Raw genomic sequence first — 22,029 nt, forward strand, 5'->3', positions numbered from 1 at the left:
TTTATATATTGTCTGTTCATGAGCTAATAAAAATACTTGTTTGGGACTGATAGTTTCTGTGTGCATTTCGTTGTTATCAAAGGTCAGTGACCCATGATGGGGGGAAGTGTAGAACACATAAAAGTTTGATTTATAAGTGGGTTATTGGTTTAGGTTGTTCATATTACAGATATTTTATAAAGGAACAGCAGTAACAACAAAAACCCCAGACCTCATGCAGTGTTGTGGTGCTGTGAAAGTGACATGCTTGTACAACACATGGTAACTTTAAAAATCTTTACAATCATAATTTTTTAAGTATGTATGGAATATAGGATTTCTATAAGTCTTTGGCCTTGTACTGTCTTGTTTTGGGAAAGTTCAAACGGTTGTTTCAGGTTGTTTTGGATTTTAGTTTTAAAATGTGGTTTTCTTTGTATTTAAGGATGTGGTAGTTTATTTGAAAAAATTGCACCATACTCATCATGGTAATCAGCATACACGTTATGGCTTTTTGTACCATCATACCATAGTATATTGGTACATATTGGTATATGTCGAATGTTAACAATGTAATATTTTTGTATGCTGAAATGTTTCGATAAGACCAAGCTCTTTATAGAAATAAAGATACCTTTTCAAATAGAAATGAAAACTGGTCATTCTGGAGTTCTCCCCGACAGAATTAATCCCCTTAAGAATCAATGGCATTATAGTGTAAGATAGTTGAGAAAAAGGAAAGTTCTTTCGTTAATAAGCAACTTTAATTTACATTTCCTTATGTTTTCATTTTCAGTTTTTATACGTTTGAGCTATTTCCACCCTGGCCAAAGCACAATCATGGAAGAAAGACTTCAGATAATTTCCATGGCTGCTGTTCCTAAAATGTGGACTTTCTTTACCTGTGTTCCACTGCCTCTTTGCTTTTTTGAATCAGTTTGCATTGTACAAGTTCCTTTATTTATAGTTTTGCTTTTCCAAATGATTGCTCCTTTTCTATGAGTTCTCAAGAGTTGTTAACATGTGTTATGGTTATCTGTCCTTTGCTAGTATCTGGTGGAAAAGTAAGAAACTATTTTCTCCTATGATGATTATATATTTTTTTATCCCATTTTTCTCTATGATTGAATTGTTTAGATTGTGAGTATTCATCACATCATTGATATTTATAAGTTATTTACCCCTGAATGTACTGATAGCATGGTCATTGGAAGTAAGAAAAGTTATTCCATCTGTATAGCTTTGGAGGGCCCATATGCTGTTTAAAATACTTAGTTAAGAAAGTGTTTTCTTTTAAAGAGAATGCTCAGTGTATAGGACATAAACCCCAAATTTTGTTGATTGGTTAATTTTGAAAAATTAGATTTTAGTTTACAGAATGTCAGTGATGGAAGGTATAACCAGTCTTACAAGATTTTTTGAAAAAACTAAGCATTTATTTTGATGTGTTTGCTTCAGTCTTTTATACTCATGAGAAATTCTCCTTTGAAAAAGTTTCACTGCCTTTGAACAATTTGAAGTGAATATATCTTTCTTTTTTAAAGATGGACTCTAGCTTCACATTTTTGCACATCTTAGACAACTATGCAAATGAGGATTTTGTCATAATTGTGCCATTTTGATTCTCTAGTCAGAGTTTTCTATTAAGTATTTGTTTATTTGCAGGTATATTTGCTTACTTAAACTACCATGTTCCTCGCACAAGACGAGAGATCTTGGAGACCCTAATCAAAGGCCTTCAGAGACTGGAGTACAGAGGATACGATTCTGCTGGTATTTTCTCTAAAAAAATATTATGAGTGTTGTATGATTCTTGAATCTAAATAGGAAGGTTGTTTGTTTGTTTTACTAGATTCTTTTGTTGTTTTCAGTAAATCTAAAATCCGAAGGATCTTTTATTATGTTCAAAGGGTTTGTTCATGTAATTTCAGTAGTATTACCATTTATATGGAGTATTGCTTCTTATGGGTATCTTTTGGTAAAAATGTTACTATAAAAACAAGTCTCCTGGGGCATTTTCATTATAGACCAGAGTTCTTGAAGGCCTTGCTCTCTAAGTTTTTTTTTCCTTTCTTGTAACTTTAAATTTCTTTTTCTCCATGGATTCCATGCTCCTGGCATAATGAACTTCCCTCAGATTCTTCTATCTTAAATAAATAAAAATAACTTTTTGTCAACTTTATGTTCTATTCTAGCCCCTTCCCTTAATTATATCAGGGCTCACCAAAACCACCCCCAGTTTCAGTGATTCCCTAGGAGGATTCAGCATATAGTTGTACTCATGGCTATGATTTGTTGCAACACCACCAAACACAGCAAAATCAGCAAAGGGGAAAGTTGCATGGGGTGAAGTCTGGAGGAAACCAGGCATACACTTCAGAATTCTCTCCCCGTGGAGTCACACAGGATGTTCCCAATTACCTTAGCGAGTTGGGTACCGTGTGAAATGTTGTGTACCGGTAAAGGTCATTAGTAGACCTCAGTGCCCAAGATTGTCATTGGGGGCTGGTCCCATAGATGCCTTCTGCCTAACATGTACCAAAAATCCTAGGCTCCTAGAAGGGAAGCAGATGTTCACCATAAGCTACCTTGTTTGCACCCACAGATTAGGTGCAGTAAGCCATTCTTAATCAGTTAGGGTGGTGGGAGCCCTCCTGAAATCTAGGTTCACAGGTGCCAGCCAGAGGTCACCTTTGCAAGGAGGCCTTTCTAAGGATAGCGGCCTTGGGCTTGCTATGTTAACTTTTTTCTGTACACTCAACATTGCTGGATGTAATGGGCATTTGTTTTCCATGGCTTTCCTCAGCAATGGAAAGTCAGCTCCTCATCTCCTTTGTTCTTAAAGTCTCTCCTTAGCTTCTCTGACAGTACATCTTCCTACCACGCTGGTTATTTCTTTTCTGTCTGGTTTGGGGGCTCCTTTTCTTCCACATATTGCTTATACTGATATTCTTCAAAATACTTTCCTGGACCTACTTTTCTTCTTTTGTATCTTTGCGGGTGAGCTCTGACTTCATCAGCCTCGTGTATGTTGGCAGCTTACAATCCAGATGTGTTTCCTGTACTGCAGACCTGTATTTCCAACTGCCTCCTCGAAATTTCTGCCTGGATAAACCACGATATAAACTTTGCATGTTCATAATTGAGCTGAATACACTTCAGCTCTCACCTGACTTTCACTCTGTATTCTTTCTGTGTTCGTTTTATCAACAATCATTCAACAAGTCCTTTGAGCCTGGGAGGTGTCCCAGGCGTCTCCTGCCTTCGCACGCCACAGGCAGGCAGTTCTGCTTCTCAGCATCACCTGTCTCTTCATGACCTTTGTGTTGTTTAAGCCCTCTTCATTTTTGCTTTGCTGTAGCTATAACTTCAGACAGCTGGTGTCATTTCCAGTTTTTCTCCTCCAGTCTTTACAAAGAGAGGTTTCTAAACTTTTTTTGCCATATAACTGCCCTAATTGAAACTATTCAGCACTATTCCATTGCCTTGGGGTAACTTTGTACAAATTCCTTGGGGACGTTAGTAGACTCTGGAGAGAGGGGTTCCCTGACATTTCCTCTTTATCCTGCTTCTGAGGTGGAGGCCTGTCATCTGTGTTTCTCCACTGTTCTGCATTTGCAACCTGTAGTTCTTTTACTGTCATCTAAAACCACACTGTATTGTAATTATTTTTTCCTTGTCTGTCTGCTCAATAGACTAGAAGTTGTCACGGTTCTTTATAACAGGTTTTCAGTAAACGTTGAATTGTTAAATAAATGAATTAATTAGATGAAAAAATATATTTTTGACTTAGAAGCTTTGCCTTAACAATGATAATCTGAGTAATAGCCAGTTTCTAAATCTTGCTTTTCTGCCTCTTGATGATACAGGTGTGGGAGTTGACGGAGGTAATGACAAAGACTGGGAAGCAAATGCCTGCAAAATCCAGCTCATTAAGAAGAAAGGAAAAGTTAAGGCACTGGATGAAGAAGTTCACAGTAATGTACTTAGTTTGATTTTTGTCCCCCCTCCTCTTTTCTTCCTCTTCCCTTCCCTACCAAATTACTCTTTCTCCCGTATTTTGGGAGCCATTTTAAGACTAGTGATTCTTCAAGTTGAAGGGAGGGAAGAAAAGTAGTTTTGATTCTGTCTGTACTGGTTTCAATGTACCTTGATTTGAAAACTGATAGTAACTAGGAAAGGAAATGAATTATGTACGTTGTGTTCTGAGCGAGCTCAGCATCCTAAAATGAAGTAGCCATCATTCCTGAGGAAGCGCCTGTCACAAAACAAAAGGTATTATCAGTGGTGCCTTTATTCACGTATCTTCATTTGGTAGCCGTCTTCACTTTGGGCTAAACTAGTTTGGGTGTTAGTCGGTCTGGATGTTGCACCTTTCAGTAGGTCTGATAGAGTCAGGGAACTAGCATATGTTCCCCTCATGATTTTCTTACTTCCCTGGCATAAAGTAGTTGCCAGAGATACACGTTCCATTAAAGAGTCTGTACTTTACAGTATTTAGTTCATTACATTATGCTTATCCATTTTATCTTTTCACAGGAAACTTGAAAAACAAGACAAAAACTTTGAAGTAGATTGATTGAAAAAACATTAAAAAAAATCCCCCATAAACACCAGGAAACTAGGTTTTTTATATACCTGGTCAGATGGATGCCATCATAATCATTGTGAAGGAGTACAGGTCGTAGAGGGAGAATGATGGATTCAGTCACTTTTTGCTTTCACATAAGCCAAATGTTTAGTTTTGTGGTACAGTTGACACTTGAACAACATGGGTTTGAACTGTGCAGGTCTATGTGGATTTTTTTTCAAGAGTATACACTACAGTACTACACTGTCCGTGGCTGGTTGAGTCTGAGAGGGTAGAACCTTGGGTATGGAGGGCCAATTCTAAGTTATATGTGGCTTTTTTGCTGCGTGGTGGGTCAGGGCCCCGAAGCCCCTGTGTTGTTCAGGGGTCAGCTGTGCTTGTTTAACAAATTAAATCAGTACTTATTTTGCATCTGTTGTGGGTAAGATTAGCTTGGAATAAAGCAGGCACCCAAATAACTACACTTGAGAAACTGCGGTTATAAATAGTCCGTCTGCTGTGTCTGTCGCATCCTGTTTACCAGGCTGATTATAGTAGGTTCTACAGGAAAGAACGAACATTGCTTTAAGATCAGAGGAGAGCTGGTTGCCACAATATGGGGAGACTTGGGATATGGAAGGAATGGCAGCTGCTTATATTTGGGCAGTGAAGGTGAGAAGGGGGGAACCTTCTGAGTAGAATAGCTTGAGTAAAGTTAAGAGTAGGGAAAGCAAGTTTGATGGAATAGGAGATAGTCCTTTTAATCTACATTGTTGATAGATGGGTGTGGAAGGAGAGAAAGCAGATTGTGACCGGAATCACCTTTGCATGACAGCATATTGAAACATACCTCCTCCTACGGGATCGTCGTCAGGAAGCAGGGGGGAAGTGGGTACTTGCAGACATTCCTGGTGAATTTGTAACTGATGAATCACTTGAAGAGCAGTCTGGCAGTGTCTAAATGGGAGACACGGTACTAAGTGCCCTCTCTATAGTCCTCATAACCCATGAAGAAGGTAAAATTTCCATCCTCATTTTGCAGATGAGGAAATTAAAACTCAGAGGAGCAGGTACTGTCATTAGATGGTGTCAGCAGTAAAGGCAGTGAAGTTTGGGGGCAGAGGAAGGACAAAAGAGGGCTGCTGCTCTAGGGAATGACAACAATTAAAGATTTTTTTTTTTACATTTTATTTCTTAAAGGTATAAAACACGAATGGTTATATGTTAACATTTATTATCTCAAGGTGTAGGCATTTCAGCATTTCATTATAACCAGCAAATTTAAATATGCTTGAACTATTAAAAAAAAAAAAGAAGGATGACATCTGAGAAAAGGTACACAGAGGGCAAGAAGCCTTGGGAGTGAAGGGAGTGGGGGGGAAGATAGAAGGTGCAAGAAAGGAAGTTGCTGAGGCGCTGCCGCTCAGAAAGGTCAAGGCACAGGTAGGGAGTGAGCCTTTATAGGAATTAACGTGAGAGAAAAACTAATTAAAACAGTTACGAGGTGAGGAGGAAGCCTGAGTAAGGTGGAGACTGAGGGCCTATATAGGTGGGATTGAGGCTTAAGGATAGTGTAGAAGATGTCTTGAGCCGAGGAGATGAGAGCTATGCCCTTAATGAATAAGGAACATGGGTACATGTTCTTTCAGTGACAACAGCGAAATAGGTTTCTTAATTACCATGAATCTGAAATGGACTCAATTTACAGAATTTTGTGACTTTTCTTCAGTGTTGCTTGGCAGCTTGGAGTGAGTGGAGGAAAGAGAGAACAGTGTGGAGTTATCTGTGCTCAGTGTTCAACGAGGCGCTTTAGAATGGAGTAACGGTGAATGGGGAGAGTCAGGGTTGGAGTCGTGATTAATTTATAAAACGTGAAATATTTCTTGTGGGGAATATGCTTATTGTAATAACAATGATTTTTTTTTCTTATTAGACATTAGATAGTGTTCCTTTGGCAACAGGGATATAGTTATGGTAATTACCATGAATTTAGAATGGATTCAATTTAGAGACTCTTGTTACTTTCTCCCGTGTTGCTTGCCAGCATGTGGGGGGACATACTGCTTTTAATTATAATTAGCCCAGAAAACTAGTCATATGTTTTCATTGCTTGCATTGAGCTGTTAAATAGTGATAAACAGTAATCCTTACTTTTCTGAAGTCATTTATCAGATCGCCTTTGTTATTCAGAACACAGCTAAGCCAGGAAAGAATATATTGAAGATTTTATCCATTGATTGAGCGAGCCATCAAAAAGATTTAGTATCTGCCCTACATTGCTTAATGTGTAGGATTCAAAGATCGTAAGACAGGCTACTGTAGAACTTAAATTCTGGTAGAAGCCAGGTTGACATGTCATAAATGTTGTAATAGTACAGCAGAGTATACCATTGTGCTTTTAGAGTGCTTTGGAGTCAACCAGACTTGAGTTCAGATCCTATCTCTGCTTCCTGTTAGCTGTGGCCTAGGGCAGGTTCTGTGACCTCTTTGAGCCTCAGTTTCTTTATCTATAAAATGGAGACAATTGTACCTAACTATTCAGTAGCAGAATGAATATTTATTGAGTGCTCCTTATATTTCAGTCATTGTTCTAGGCCCTGAGGACAGAGAACAAGATAAAACAAACTCCCTGCCCAGATGGAGTTTACTGTCTGGTGAGTGGGCCAGACAGCAAACAAATATGCAGTGTCAGGTAGGGATTAGTGCTATGAAGAAAAAGGTGGTAGAGGTGACATTTGAGCAGAGGTCATGGACTGTCTGAAAGAGTGAATTCTAGGCAAAGGGAACACCAAGTGCATAGATTCTGAGTGGGCTGGGCCTGCTTGCAGCTGAAAGTCAGTGGGGCTGGAGCTTAGTGAGTGAGGGGAGAGTGGCAGGAGATGAGGCTGGAGTGGTGGCTGGGGGCTTGGTTGTGTAGGTCTTAAGAATGGTGGATTTTACTGTGTGTGTTGTGGGAAGCTATTAGGAAATTTGCATAGGGGAGTGACAGGATCTAACTTCTGTTTTGAAAGAATCGCTTTGGTTGATGTGCAAAGATTAGATTATGTAGAAGGAAGACTGGGCGCAGGGAGGCCAGTTAGGATTCAGTTGAAGTAGGCCAGTTTAGAGCTGATGGAGGCTTAGGCCCCAGCGACAGGGTTAGAGTGGTGACAAGTCTTTAGTAACTAGCACGAAGTAAGCTCTCAGTAAATGTTAGCTGTTGTTCTTTGTAGCTTTGCTAGTTGTTATTTGTTGTTAGCTGTGTGTTGAGAGCTTCGAGGAGTAATTGGAGAGGGCTGGGAGATGAGGATGGAAAGATAGGTGGGCCAGATGGTGAAGGGCCTCGTAAAACATGAAAAGGCCTTGTGAGAAAATGGTTCTCTGGTTGTATGTTAGAATTTTAGAATCTTTTTATAAATCCTCGTGACCTGGTTTAGGATGATTCATTTGGGTAGCTAGGGATGCAAACCACATTTTAAGCAATTGGAAGTCAGTTCAAGGCTTTTAAGCATTGTTTCCTGATCAGATTTATATTTTAGAAAGACCTCTGATTGGCTAGTATAAATCCCACCAAGACTGTGTACTAATAAAATGCATGGACTTTCCCATTCAGACTTCTGAGCAGTTTGTTCTTAATTTAGTCCTAATTCTGATAAACTTTGTTATCTGGTTTCTTAGCCAAATGAATTTTATATTGGAAAGTTAGAAGGGGGCATTACTAGTAAATACTAGAACTTCCCCCCCACCCCCTGAAGAAGCAAGAAGAGAGAACTTATAAGGAAAAGGAATTAGAATATCTGCTTTTCAAGACAAAGGAGAATCTGCCTATATCTTCATGATTTCATGGTGTTGCTTTGTTCTCAAGGACTGTTCTTTGATTTTGGAAGCTCTCCATAATTGCAGTTTATATTGTGAAATATGTTTACATTCACTGGGGACCAAAGAAATTGCAGTTGTAAGGTGTTATGGCACTGAGAAAATAAATTTATTCTTACATATCTAATTAAAGTGATACGTATTTTTTTAAAGGAAAGAATTAAATGTAGATTTTTAAAAATCACACTAACTCTTTTTGTCCATAAGTTAAAGATTTTCAAGCCTCCAGAAAAGTTGAAAGAGTAGTACATTAATCACCCATATACTCCATCTGGTTTTACCAGATGTTAGCATTTTGTCACATTTGCTTTATCTCTTTGTATACCTTTTTTTGGTTGTTACTGGAACCATTTGCCCTAAATATTTCAGCTGCATTAACTCCTCTAAGTCTTTTAACTACTATTTTGAATATGCCTGATCTTCAGTTTCAATCATTGTATATTCTAGGTGAGCAGCACTGTAATAATTATATTTAAATACAGCTTATAGCATTATCTCTGCAGCATGATTTAATATTGGAATTTTTCATTTTCTCTTCTTCAGAGCAACAAGATATGGATTTGGATATAGAATTTGATGTGCACCTTGGAATAGCTCATACCCGTTGGGCAACACATGGCGAGCCCAATCCTGTCAATAGCCATCCTCAGCGTTCTGATAAAAATAATGGTATGGACAGATTGCGTGTGCCTTGGAATTTTTTTTTTTGGGGGCCAATAATGGGAGAAGAATGAAAGCTCTGTGTTTTCATTATTTTAATCTGGAAAATTTCAAGCATATTCTGAAGTAGAGAGTATGCAGAATCTGATGTGTCCATCGCCCTCAGCTTTAACATACATCAGTACATGGTCAGTTATGTTTGTTTATACCCCGACCCAGATTATTTTGGAAGCAGCATCTAGTTTGTAAATATGTAAGCATATATCTCTAAAAGGTAAGGACTTAGTTGATGGGTGTATCTTTGTCTCCTAAGAGACTTCTCCCTTTCTCTCCTTTTTCCTTGCAGTGTACTCTGTTATTTGTCCTGTAGAGTTTCCTACAGTCTAGATCTTGCTAATGGCATGTATCCTGTGGCATCATTTAACATGATTCTCTGTCCCTTCCATTTTTTATAAATGGGTATGATATTTAGTTACATGCATAATGTTTGGGCATTTTTCTTTTTGTATTGTTAGAGGTCATTGATGATCATAGCCAAGCATAATGATTTCTTTAGGGGTTATACAATGGCGACAGTCTAATACTATCATTCCTTCTTCATTTATTATCTCAAATACTTCTATAGAGAGAACTTTTCCATATCAACTGCTTGATTACCCTGATGTACAGATTGTACAGGAAAGACAGAATAAATGTTTGAATTTTTTTCCCCCCTTTACCATTTTCCAAATGAAGTGGCTCTAATGCTCTAAGATGAACAATGAGGTTCCTTTTTATTACTATCAATTCATGGATTTAAAATCTTTCATTTGTTTCAAAACACTGAGGTATCTATATTGATGCACGAATTTTTGCATCTTTAGTCATTGGGAGCTTCCTGAGGTTGGCTCCTGAGTCCTTCTGTTGTGACCCCAGTAGGCTCAGTAGTCTGTTATTTTCTGGCAGTGCAGGATGTTCCAGGCTCATCAAGCCTGCCCTAGACCTGGAGCCAGCCATTTCTCTGAGTAGCCCTAAGTGGTTCCTTTTAGTGGAAATGATACTGAAAGACTATAAACCAGGTCCTAGAAGTGCTTATTGCGCGGGCCTTTTCAGTGGGCAGAGCCTGTGTGGGTGTGTGCATGTGTGCACGTATACATTTCAAGAGAAAACAGCATGATTTTACACTCACACTTCTAGTTCATATCTGGGGCTGTAAGGCTTTACTGTTAACCTCATTGATCTGTGTATTTCCCGTCAATCACACTTAACTTAGTTCTTCACACCAGCAACGTACTTATTTGACTGTTGCATGATATGCATACCACGGACCCATAATACCAACACTACTACCGTAACAGTATGTTTAGTGTTTTTTGTTAATTTTTTCTGTCCTGAGGGTACATCTCTTAAGGATATATAATCAGATTATTGTGTTTTAGAGTCACTTGGGATAATTCTTCTTTATGTGGCTGTGGTAATAGCTAGAGACAGTGTTATGTTAATATATTTTGAGCTTTAGGGATTGATTTTCTTTAAAAAACAATTTTCTTTAAAACTATTTAAAATGTTTGCATAGTTCTGAGGTTACTCCTATAAAAAAGGCATATGAAAATAAGTCCTAGCTTCTAGCTTATTTCCTCTTCCTTATTCCACCTCTTCTTTTGTATAACTGTTAAACAAAATTTGTAGAGTCTGTTCTTCCATTTAAAAAAAATAAGCAAATACATACATATGTATATGTGTGTGTACATACATATATGTGTGTGTGTATATATATCCCTTTAAGGTAAGATTTTGTAATTCAGAAGCTACCTGTTTAGGTTTTTCATAATTATTGAACTGGATTAGAATGCTAACAACCACTCAAACTTTCAGTATTGACAAGGTCTTTATAAAAGATTCCTGGAAAATTTTATCTAGATTATATTTAGAAAATTTGACTTTACATTAGCCATTTATGATCCTCTGTATTTTAACATAGAAATATTTTTTTAGGATCTATTTTTGTGGTATCTTTCGTGGTACCTTTTCTTTCTTAGAAATCTAGTGAAATGTTTATTATGCACTACATTTGGTTTGTAGTGCATTCAGTTCAAGCTCATTTAATGTCAGACCAGAATGTCAGATCTTTAATATGTTAAAAACATTTTGATAATTTCATGTAAAATTGAATTAAGTGGTGATTTCCTTCCTGACTTAAATGAACTTTGTTTCTCTTTTAATTTCTTTTCTTTTTTAAATGGAGATACTGGGAATTGGACCAAGTACATTGTGCATGCTCAGCATGCACTCTACCAACTAAGCTATACCCCTACCGCCATACGTGAACTTCAAATAATAAATCCACATTAGTAGTCTTTACTTTACATTCATGTCAGTAGCTACAAATAATATTGTCAGCTCTTGATTGTACATTCTTGTATTTTTGAAAGTTATTTGTCAAAAAAGATGAAAATTACTCCACTATCACATATATTTGATCTTGGAATGCTATTTTAACATTCATTTATCTGATATTCTAGGAATTTTCTGGACCTTGGATAGATAAACTATAGAACTTAAAAGCTGGGTTTTCTTACGAAGTTCTTTAACTTTAGTTTTAAACTCATTTAGTGTAGATTAGATAATTGGTTTTGGTTGAAAGCCTTTCTCTTTAAAGGTAGGAATGTCTTATGCATAACAATGAATGACAAAGAAGCTGGAATAATAGTTATTTAGTTCAACCCTCTCATTTTGCAAATGAGGAAATGGGCTCAGGAACCATGTTTCTTGCACTTGGTAACATTGGGCTAGTACTTTAGCCACGACTGAAGTTGATGTCTCTAATTCCAGTTTATTGTATCTCCCCACTCTTCCCACCTCTTAGCACTGTGTGCTTCTACGTGTAGATTATGCTGCTGGTCTACCTGAGGATAGTCTGATGATGAAAAGTGGATAATACTTGATTACACCTAGATGTATATAGCATGTAGCAATTTTTTGACTTGTGAAAAATCTAGTAACAGTGATGGCTATTTATAATGTTTATTAAACCTATGATTTTTGGTCATCAATACTTTTATCTCTTTTAGAATTTATTGTTATTCACAATGGAATCATCACCAACTACAAAGACTTGAAAAAGTTTTTGGTAAGTAAAGTGACCTGAAAAGACCACTAGTCTTTGAGAATACTTCTAACTAGAGCAGTGAGGCTGTTTGTTGGGATGTGCAGTAAATCCTGTCTAGATAGGATCAGGTAATCCCTAAGACAGTTCCAAGGGTATGGTGCTTTTCTGGAGTTTTCTTTGTTGACAGTGGAACATTTTTGTTTCTTGTATGAAAAGGAAATAATTACTTGGCTTTATTATAAATGACCGGAAAGCTCAAATAACATTGGAATTTGAGGGGTGTGTCTTTTGAATTGTGAGAGACCTTGTTTGTCATTTTTAAAAGATCCTAGGGTATGTAAGAAAACTCAAGACAGATTAAATGAAGGCTTTGTAACCTAAATAGCTGTGTACTGTGTAATAATGGTAATGATGGTGACCTTCACGGGTGCCTTCTCACACCTATCCAGTTCAACCTCCCGCAGCGACAGAAGCCTTCTGTGTGTGCTGTCCCAGTAGGGTCGCCGCTGTTCACGTGTGGCTGTTGAGCTAGGATGAGTGAGGAACTAAATTTGAAATTTTATTTCACTTTAATCATTTTAAATTTAAACAGCCACGAAAAGCTAACGGCCATTGTATTGGACAGTGAAATATCATCATTAAAGAAAGAATCATTATATTCATTATGGAGTTAGTACTTTGTGAATGGTAAATATTTCATTATATTTTAATTTTTTAAAAATGTATTTAAGTCATACACGGCATATATAGATTTATATAGTTATATGTATATATTTGGTCACAGAGAATACCTTACTATTTTTATTTATTTATTTATTAAGCTTTTTTTCGGGGGGATAGGGGAGAGGTAGTTAGGTTTATCTTTTTTTTTTGATGAAGGTACTAGGGATTGAACCCAGGACCTCTTGCATGCTAAGCACGTGCTCTACCGCTGAGCTGTACTCACCCCCGGTACCTCACTGTTTTGGATTCACCATAATTAGATGGTGACCTTAATTTCAAACAGTGGGTAACTGGGGTATGGTGATCAAGAAATGATTGAAAATTAGTTAATGAGACTTTAGAGGAAAAAATTCCGTAGAAAAGATTTGGATATTATGAATATTTCCTTAAATGTGTCAAAATGTTTTTCCTTTCTAATTACAGGAAAGCAAAGGCTATGACTTTGAATCTGAAACGGACACAGAGACAATTGCCAAGCTTGTGAAGTACATGTACGACAATCGGGAGAGTCAGGACACCAGCTTTACTACCTTGGTGGAGAGGGTCATCCAACAACTGGTATTAAACCACACTTCTAAAGATAATCATTGCCAATATTAATCCCAGTAAACTCTTACTGACTTTGATATGAAGAAACTATGCAAATTTCTTAAGTAATTTTTGCTTTTATTTCCCATATATGTAACTACTCAACTTGAATAATTTTGGGAGACTGTTGTTTTAATGGTTTTACTGCTTTCACTATAGTTTTGTGTTATGGGTATTAAAAATAATCCAAAATCCAAGAGTTTGTCCAAAAATTGTGGGTATACACACAAAAACTCATACACACCACACGTTAACATATACATAGTACACATTGTCGAGGATTTATCTCTTTCTCCCTTCTTGCTCACTCTAGTGTTCGTCTCAGTAACTTAGCAAAGGGTACCTTCAGTGAAAGGCGCACTCTTTGTTCTGGGATGATGTCTGCCTGTCTCTGAGCCAGTACAGTCAATTCAGTTTTCCTTATGGGGACTGTTCCTTGGCCCTGTACCTCTACAGAAGATTATTTCCCAGCCCGGAAGAAAAGTGATATTCTTTTGATCTCATCCCAGCTGCCCTAATTAAAGATTAAAGATATCAAAGATACACAAAGGCCCAAATACAGAGTGACTTCCACCCCCCGACCCTGCTCATAACTCTAACTTTCCCATTTAACAGCCCCTTACCTCTCTGAGGGTCCAACCCTCACCTCCCCTCTCCCCCCAAATCTTATGATGCCTACAGCTAAAGGAGGAGTCAGGAAGGTGGAGAAGATAATGGCCTGCTCCTTCTTTTTCCCCAAGGCAGAGTAGTGTGCCTTCCAAGCCTTTTCCTGTTTCTACTCATTGTATAACCCAGTTTGTTCTGTTCCTTCCCTCTCCTACCTTGTGTTTCTCCTTTATTCATTCTTGATTTCCTTAGGCCCTGTCCTTGAGGAGTTTGGGTTGAGGGGGTGGCATGGTGTGCATGTTAATAATTGTGATTGTGTATACTTTTATCTCCAGTATCAAGGTCAGAAAGAATGGAAGTTAACAGTGGTGTAAAGTTACTAGGCCAGAGGATGGGTTTTAGGTATGAAGACTGGGATCATTTCTAACTCTGTCCTTCCCTTTCTGACGCGTAGTGTGGGAGAGATGAGGTACCTACTGAGAAATGCTGGTAGCATGCACAAAACTGGCTGTCCAAATGGTGTGTTTTGGAGCTTTTATCTGTTGAGCCTATTTCAAGAATGGGCTTGTATAAAAAGTGGGTCTTGGATTCATCAAGACCCAAGAGTAAGTGTCTACCTAAAATTTAGACTCATTTATAAACTAGTGCAAAAGAGCATTTATATGAACAAAAAATTTCTATACTGAAGTCAGTATATTTTAGGCATTTACACTTGATAATTGATTATGGTATATATATTGCTAATGCATTTTTTTCCCTCCGTAGGAAGGTGCTTTTGCCCTTGTATTTAAAAGTGTTCATTTTCCTGGCCAAGCAGTTGGCACAAGGTATATATAAATTTAATAATGACTAATAATTTTATGTGTTTTGAAACTTTTGAATTGTAAGCTTATTCTCTGTACACTATAAATGGCCCTTCATTTTAAAGGCTCTGCCCATTTTTAGAGATATTTGTTTGAGTTTATAGTCATCCCTTGGTATCCATGGGGGATTGATTCCACAAACCCCCATGAATACCAAAATCCGTGTATGCTCCGGTCCCCTATATAAAATGGTGTAGTATTTGCATAGAACCTATACACATCCTCCTGAACACTTTGTCATCTCTAGATTACTTACAATACCTAATACAATGTGTTATGTAAATACAGTGCAAATGTTATGTAAATAGTTGCCAGTATGCAGCAAATACAAGTTTTGCTTTTGGAGCTTTCTGGATTTTTTTTTCCCCAAATATTTTCAATCCACAGTTGGTTGAATCTGCAGATATGGGGCCCATGCATATGGGAAGCCAACTGTTTATTTTCATACGTTCCTTCTTGTTTGTTGTTTTACCATTCTTCCGCTTAACAGAATTCCTTAACAAAGCGAATACATTTTGGCATTTATAATTGGCCTTTTGTCTGTAGTGGGAAACCATTGTTACTTTGTGAATTTGGTTATTGAATATTCTGTAATTTCAAATCCAAAGCATTAACTTTATCCATATTTTTTGGAACTGTATATTCTACACAGAGTCTGAGATAATTGTATGCCATCACGACTTTTGCCAGGATAGTTAAGCCTAATTCTGAAGTGCTTTTTAGGACAATGCGGAGCCCTAAGACTTGGGAGAGAGACCTGTCTGTACAATGAAGTCAGGATGACTAGAGAGAAGGTGCTAGACACTCATATATGGTTCATATATCGAAAGAAGTGTTCCATTTAACGTTAAAAAGGAGAAAACATTTCAAAATTTGTAGATACTGACAGGCATATGCAGAATAGATAAACAAGATTATACTGTATAGCACAGGGAAATATATACCAGATCTTGTGGTAGTTCACAGCAAAAAAAATGTGACAATGGATATATGTGTGTTCGTGTATAACTGAAAAATTGTGCTCTACACTGAATTTAACACAACATTGTAAACTGACTATAACTCAATAAAAAAATTGTTTAAAAAAATTTAAAAAAAAAGGAGAGAACTTTTTAACGCATTTTTGTAGGACAGGGGTCTGCAAACTTTTTCTGTAACAGGCCAGATAGTAAATATATTAGGCTTTCTGGGCCATGTTGCCTGTGTGGCAACTACTTCGTTTTGCTGTTGTAATGTGAAAGCAGCCATAGGAAATGTGCAAAAGAGCAGGCATGGCTGTGTTCCAATAAAAATAGACAAACCTAGACTGTGGGTCATAGTTTGCTGACCTCTGTTACGGAATATTTTTTTAAAATTATGTTTATGTCGTTCTTTTGTTATATCGGAAGTCAAACTTGGAGGGAGAATTTAAACATTATTTGAAGAGTGTTCCCTCATCGTATTTAAATTTTACATCATTACTGCATTATTTATAAAAATGGTTTAATTCTGTTTTAATTTCGTACTGACAGACGAGGTAGCCCTCTGTTGATTGGTGTACGAAGTGAACATAAACTGTCTACTGACCACATTCCAATACTTTACAGAACAGGTAAAAACTACTACATCATGCCGTGGGGAAAATGTGTCAATTGAGTGCAGTAGATATAAAGAATTGTTTTCTGTAAATTGAGTAAATGTAAATGTCAGATCCACTCGTATATAAAGTTCTGTCTAGACGTGAAAAAGATGATTTTTTGTGATTTCTCTGACAAGTAGGTTTTTTTTCTGTTGTATATCCTTAGCTAGGACTCAGATTGGATCAAAATTCACACGGTGGGGATCACAGGGAGAAAGAGGTGGGAAATGCACTCTGCATGGATGGGGAGGAATCTTATCCTCTTTTGTTTACTAATTCTGTTCTTGGAGTGAATGTGCTGGGCCTCTAAAAATGTGCTTATTTTATGGAGAAACATTTTGACATTATTTTTCTAATTTGCAGAATATATTTTGTCTGTCTGCTTTTGGCGTAGAAAATTGCATTTAATAATTTGTTTCTTTAAAAATCTCTGAGATTTGAGAAAACAGTTGACATTGTAAAGTTTTTTTCTTTGTTTTAAATTAAAATCATATAGAATACATTATTATAAATAAGATGCTAAGATTAGGACAAGAGCACTGTGTGCTAGGCTATTATAGGTTGAACTCTGTGGTAGTTATTTGAATAATTTAGCCTGACTTTTAAATTAAAATATGTTTAAATGGTTTTTATTTTATGCATGATATTGTACTTTTAGATTTACATTCGATATTCTTACTGGCTTTGTTTGAATTTGGAATTCTTGTTTTTTTTTAAAAAAAATTTGAAGTTTATCTTTTCAGCTATACAAACAGGATCATTTTATTGTTATAATTAGATTAAAAATGGTGGGCTCCTTTCATTTACTTTTTTACTAAAAGCTTTCCATGTAAAAGATACAGGGAGTGGTAAATTTAGGAAATTAAAACCCATATTATTAATGCATAATTCTTGGTTTCTTGGAAAAATTTAGCAAAGTACTCTAAACTTATTTATCTTTAAATAGTGACTGCTTTCACTGCTTTATCTAGAGCAGAAAGTCATTTCCTTAAATAACCTTCATTCCTGAGATGTTAGAACTTCTTACTTCCCTCCTCCTACCTCCTCTCTTTTCAGAAGAAGAACTACCAGTATGAATCTTGGATCCAGAGCAGATTTCTGTTAATAATTCTGCGTGTGTATTTACTGCTTATATGTTACCTTGCACATTACTTAGGCTGCTTTTAGAAGCAATGGAAAGACATTGACTAAAGTCTTAAGTTGGAAGAAAAACTGATCACAAGACAGATCTTTTTGAGATCAGGGCTTGTCTTTTAGTAACCCTGATTTCTCTAACTCCTAGTTGGTAGGTAATGTGTGGCTGAGTAGAGTTTAAAAAGTACAGCCTTTTAAGAGGAGAGTGTAAAGGCTGTGTAAAGGGAGACACTGGACTGGCTTTCAGTTTGCTATTTTTTTCCAGGATGATAATAATTGTGTTTCACTTAAATCAAAATCAGATGAGAGAATCAATGTATCTGAAGAGATTTTACAGATTCTGAGAGTCATATGGATGTCAAGTAGTAATGTTCTTTTCATTTAAATAGGCAGTGATACCTCAAGTTCTTCTAAACATTGTGATTAAATATACCTTGTTACTTGAAGAATGAAATAACTAATATTTGGAAAAACAATATGGTGAAACTCAATCGCAGTAGGACATTTTATAACCAAAGCTGGTTGTATTTATTTTAAAAAATGCAGGTGCTGGCCTATCCTTTTGCTTATTTTATTCACTTTTTTACATAAAGTTCACTCTTCTTGGTGTACAATTTCATGAGTTCTGTCAAGCACAAACGTTGTATAACCACCTCCACGATCAAGATAAGGAACAGTTTCATTCCCTAGAAAGTTCCCTTCAGCTGCTCCTCTCTAGTCAAGCCTTGTCCCCACACCCAGCCCCTGGCAAACACTGATTTGTTTGCTCTTTCTACAGGGTTACCTTCTCTGAGATGTCATCTTACACTTATTTTTCAAAGTGTGGTATCTTTTCTGCTGTTGAACTTGGTTGGGGAGAGCTGTTTTGTTTTCATGCCTAAAACACAGCAAATAATGATGGACTGTGGAGAACTTTGGATATATGTTTCTAAGAATAATTATTACAAAGTCTTTATAGATGTGGATTTTAGAGGATGGACACAATATGAGTTTTTACAAGTATATTTATGGTCTTCTGTGGCCATTGTGTCCATTGGTTATAAGTTCTGCTATGTCCTGATCTTGGAGAAAGGTGCTTTTTTGGGTCTCTGTGACATTTATATAGTCTTAAGTTACTAGATATTTTCTACATTTGGCTAATTTGTCAAACTTCATTATGGTTTCTAGTTTTGACTGTAGTTGTGAATAAAGCAAAAAGGAAAAAATACTTCTTCATCAATGGCTTGATGAATTAAATAGAGATGCCAGAATTCTAAAGTGCTAGAATTAAAAGATGTTAATCATTGCACAAGGACCATGCTTTATCCTGACTTAAAGGAAATGTAAGAAAACCCAATTTTAAGGAGAAGTTCTGGGTTTATAGTTCCAGTCCTTAGCAGCAGGTGCCACACGTGATACACCATGGTCAGAGCATTATAAGTGTCTTTGTTTAATTTTTAAATCAGAATTAGTGTAGACTGCATCTTGATTTATTATGCTGACTTACTGCTAAAATCTAGAGAAGTTTTGTTATGAGATCGTAAAAATTAATTTGCCATTAGCCTCTTTTATTTTTCACTGCACAGTTCTGATGTTTGTGATGTAATTTTAACGATAAGTTTAGGTATACAAACTTAATACGTATTAATTCCATGAAGCTTTGTTTAAAGTTAAATTAAGATCAGGCTATACATACATTAAAAAAAGACTCAGTGACGTTGTTTGCCTTTTGCTTGGAAAAGCGATACTACATTAAAAGATGTATGCGGTAGCCCTGATCTGCCACGCTCTTTTTGATAGTCGCTGTTTCACTCTACACCCTTTGTCTGTTCCTGTTGGCTTATTGCATGGAAGTAGAGTGGTCTACCTGGCACTGGAAAGTTGCTGAAATCATTTTGTGTTGCTATGATTTTTTTTTTTTATTCATTTTGTAGAAAAGAACATATCTTGATACACTGGCCATGGTTTTCTGCCTGTTTGCTGATTCTGTGAACTCTGTGCTCTAGGCAAAGATAAGAAAGGAAGCTGCAATCTCTCTCGTGTGGACAGCACAACTTGCCTTTTCCCTGTTGAAGAAAAAGCGGTGGAGTATTACTTTGCTTCTGATGCAAGGTGAGCTTCCTTAGCTCATTCATAGAGAATTTTAGTAGATTCTCATGCCACAGGGAACCAAGAAGTCCTTTGGTATAAATCGAGTCATATGGTACAGGAGAACTTCGTTAATTAAGGATGTGAAAGTGACCTTTTTTGGAGACAGAGTTCTAGATTTTCTCAAAGTATGTAGGTCAGTTTATAGAGAAGAGGTAACAAGTCCTTGAGACTTGTTCCGGTGTGTTGACTCAGAGCTTGTGTATTTTTTTCCCTCTTCTTTTAGGAGCCTCATCCCAGGTTTTGTAGGGAGAAGAGATTTCAGTTGGAGAGGAGAATAGCTTAGGATCACATCAATTACAGCTTAGTTGCTGCTCTATATTATAGTTTTAGTCCAGTGTGGACACTTTTTAATTCAGAAGTAATTGGCAGTGAAATCACTCTGTAGGAAATAGTACTAGACTCAGATATTTTGAGAAAAAAGGCAGTGGGATGCTTAGTGGCATTTATAAATGAAATATGAGTAGTAATGAGGATAGAATGGAATCACTCAAATCGCCGACAGTTATTTGAGTCATTCATTGTGCCTGAAAATAAGAGGATCTAAAAATGAATAACCATGCAATTTAGGACCGCAGTGGATGTGTTATCTCAGTAGGAAAACAGGCTTCACTGTTTTCTAAAATTTACAGGTGTGTAAGGTGTGTAGTCAGTGAAGTGTGTCATTAAGTAGGTTTGTTACAGAATTGACAGTTATGGCTTTAATAAACTGGAAGTTGCAGAAGCATGTCAGCCTTTTTTCATTCATTCATACATTCACATTGAACACTCCAGCAAAGCCATGCTGGGCTTAGGAGATAATGGTGAGTAAGAATAAAAATACTGCTTGTCCTTAAGGAGCTCTTCCTTAACGGGGGAGACAAATTTTAATCAGTGGGCACCAAGTACAGAATTCCAGCCATGACAGGAGCTACAGAGTGACTTAACCCTCCTGTGAGTACATTTCTTTGAGGGAACGATGCTTGAACTGAGGGTTAAGGAGATATTAGGAGTTAACCGGGTGAAGAGGTGGAGGAAAGAACATTCATTCTCTGCAAATGGATCGCCCCTTGGGAGTTTGGGATGGATGTGAGTGTGGCTGGAAAAGAGAGAGGAAGTTTGGTAGGAGGTGAGGCCAGAGAAAGAGGTTGGGGTCCTGGTGAAGGCATCTTGCTGTTGAGCGGTTTGTTGGGTGAGGGAGAAGTCTTGCTTAGATGTCCATTTGGGCAGAAATGGGGAGGTTGGAGGGAGTGTGGCTGGAAGGTAGGAGGTTCTGCAGTCATCCAGCCAGGAGCTGACGGTAGCTTGAGCTGCTTTGTGGTGGTGGACATCGAAGCTCTGGGAAACATTTAGGAGTTAAAATTGGGGGACTTAGTGATAGGTGGAAGGAGGAGGAAATAGCCACACTTTCTGATCTGATCTGATATAAGTTGGTTTTGGTTGCCACGCACAGCACCTTTTCTGCACTGTCCACAGTGACCACCCCTCTCCTTCATTCCCCTGTAGGGAACAGCATTGGTAACCAGAAGGTTACCAGAGATACTGCAGGTTGATGGAGTTTGTGTTTAAATGTGGTGCTTTTGTCCTAATGATAGTTATATTTATAATCATCATCCTTGATTACTGATTGCACTGTCTCCTTGAACATCCGGTAGTGCTGTCATAGAGCACACCAATCGCGTCATCTTTCTTGAAGATGACGACGTTGCAGCGGTGGTGGACGGCCGTCTCTCCATCCATCGAATTAAGCGGACTGCAGGAGACCACCCTGGACGAGCTGTGCAAACCCTCCAGATGGAACTTCAGCAGATCATGAAAGGTGACCGTTTTTGTCATATTATAGCTTGGCGTCCTTCCTGTCTTAGTGAAGGAATCTGATAACAATGTGAGCAAAACCTTCCACCTTATCAGTGAAGGGATAACCTCAGAAAACATAGCTGCTGGTTGACATGACTTCCCCTTCAAACTTGTTCATGGTGAGTTGTTTCTAACATTAAAAAGAAATTGATTATTTAAATAGTACTTGATATTTTTAAGACACTCTGTAAACATAGTTTGTGTTCTGTTCTTTTTTCCTCTCTCCTTCTCTCTGTGCTTCAGTTTTCTTGTGTGTGAAGTGGGGATAGTGGGACTCACTTCTCAAGGTTGTCTGGGGACTAAGTCCTTCGGACCGTGCCCAACATGCTTAGTGAGCCCGACGCGATGTTTGCTGCTGTTAACTGTTCTGATACTGTGATTG

The 22,029-nt window shown here is 37.4% G+C and overlaps 1 protein-coding gene across 2 annotated transcripts in view; it reads left to right on the top strand.

The window, feature by feature from the left end:
* Positions 1-22,029, top strand: part of GFPT1 (glutamine--fructose-6-phosphate transaminase 1) — a 51,769-nt gene that overhangs the window by 8,515 nt on the left and 21,225 nt on the right. Inside the window, exons 2-10 of one of the 2 annotated variants that reach the window (XM_031467183.2) lie at positions 1,645-1,752; positions 3,849-3,956; positions 8,948-9,073; positions 12,115-12,173; positions 13,299-13,433; positions 14,835-14,896; positions 16,444-16,523; positions 19,670-19,775; positions 21,446-21,609. In XM_031467183.2, coding sequence (XP_031323043.1) covers positions 1,645-1,752; positions 3,849-3,956; positions 8,948-9,073; positions 12,115-12,173; positions 13,299-13,433; positions 14,835-14,896; positions 16,444-16,523; positions 19,670-19,775; positions 21,446-21,609 — 948 coding nt within the window. Of the gene's footprint in view, positions 1-1,644; positions 1,753-3,848; positions 3,962-8,947; positions 9,074-12,114; positions 12,174-13,298; positions 13,434-14,834; positions 14,897-16,443; positions 16,524-19,669; positions 19,776-21,445; positions 21,610-22,029 lie in introns of those variants that run through there. The other variant, XM_031467184.2, reaches the window with a different exon arrangement.

The sequence above is a fragment of the Camelus dromedarius genome, chromosome 15 (assembly GCF_036321535.1).
Source record: "Camelus dromedarius isolate mCamDro1 chromosome 15, mCamDro1.pat, whole genome shotgun sequence".
Classification (NCBI taxonomy): Eukaryota; Metazoa; Chordata; class Mammalia; order Artiodactyla; family Camelidae; genus Camelus; species Camelus dromedarius.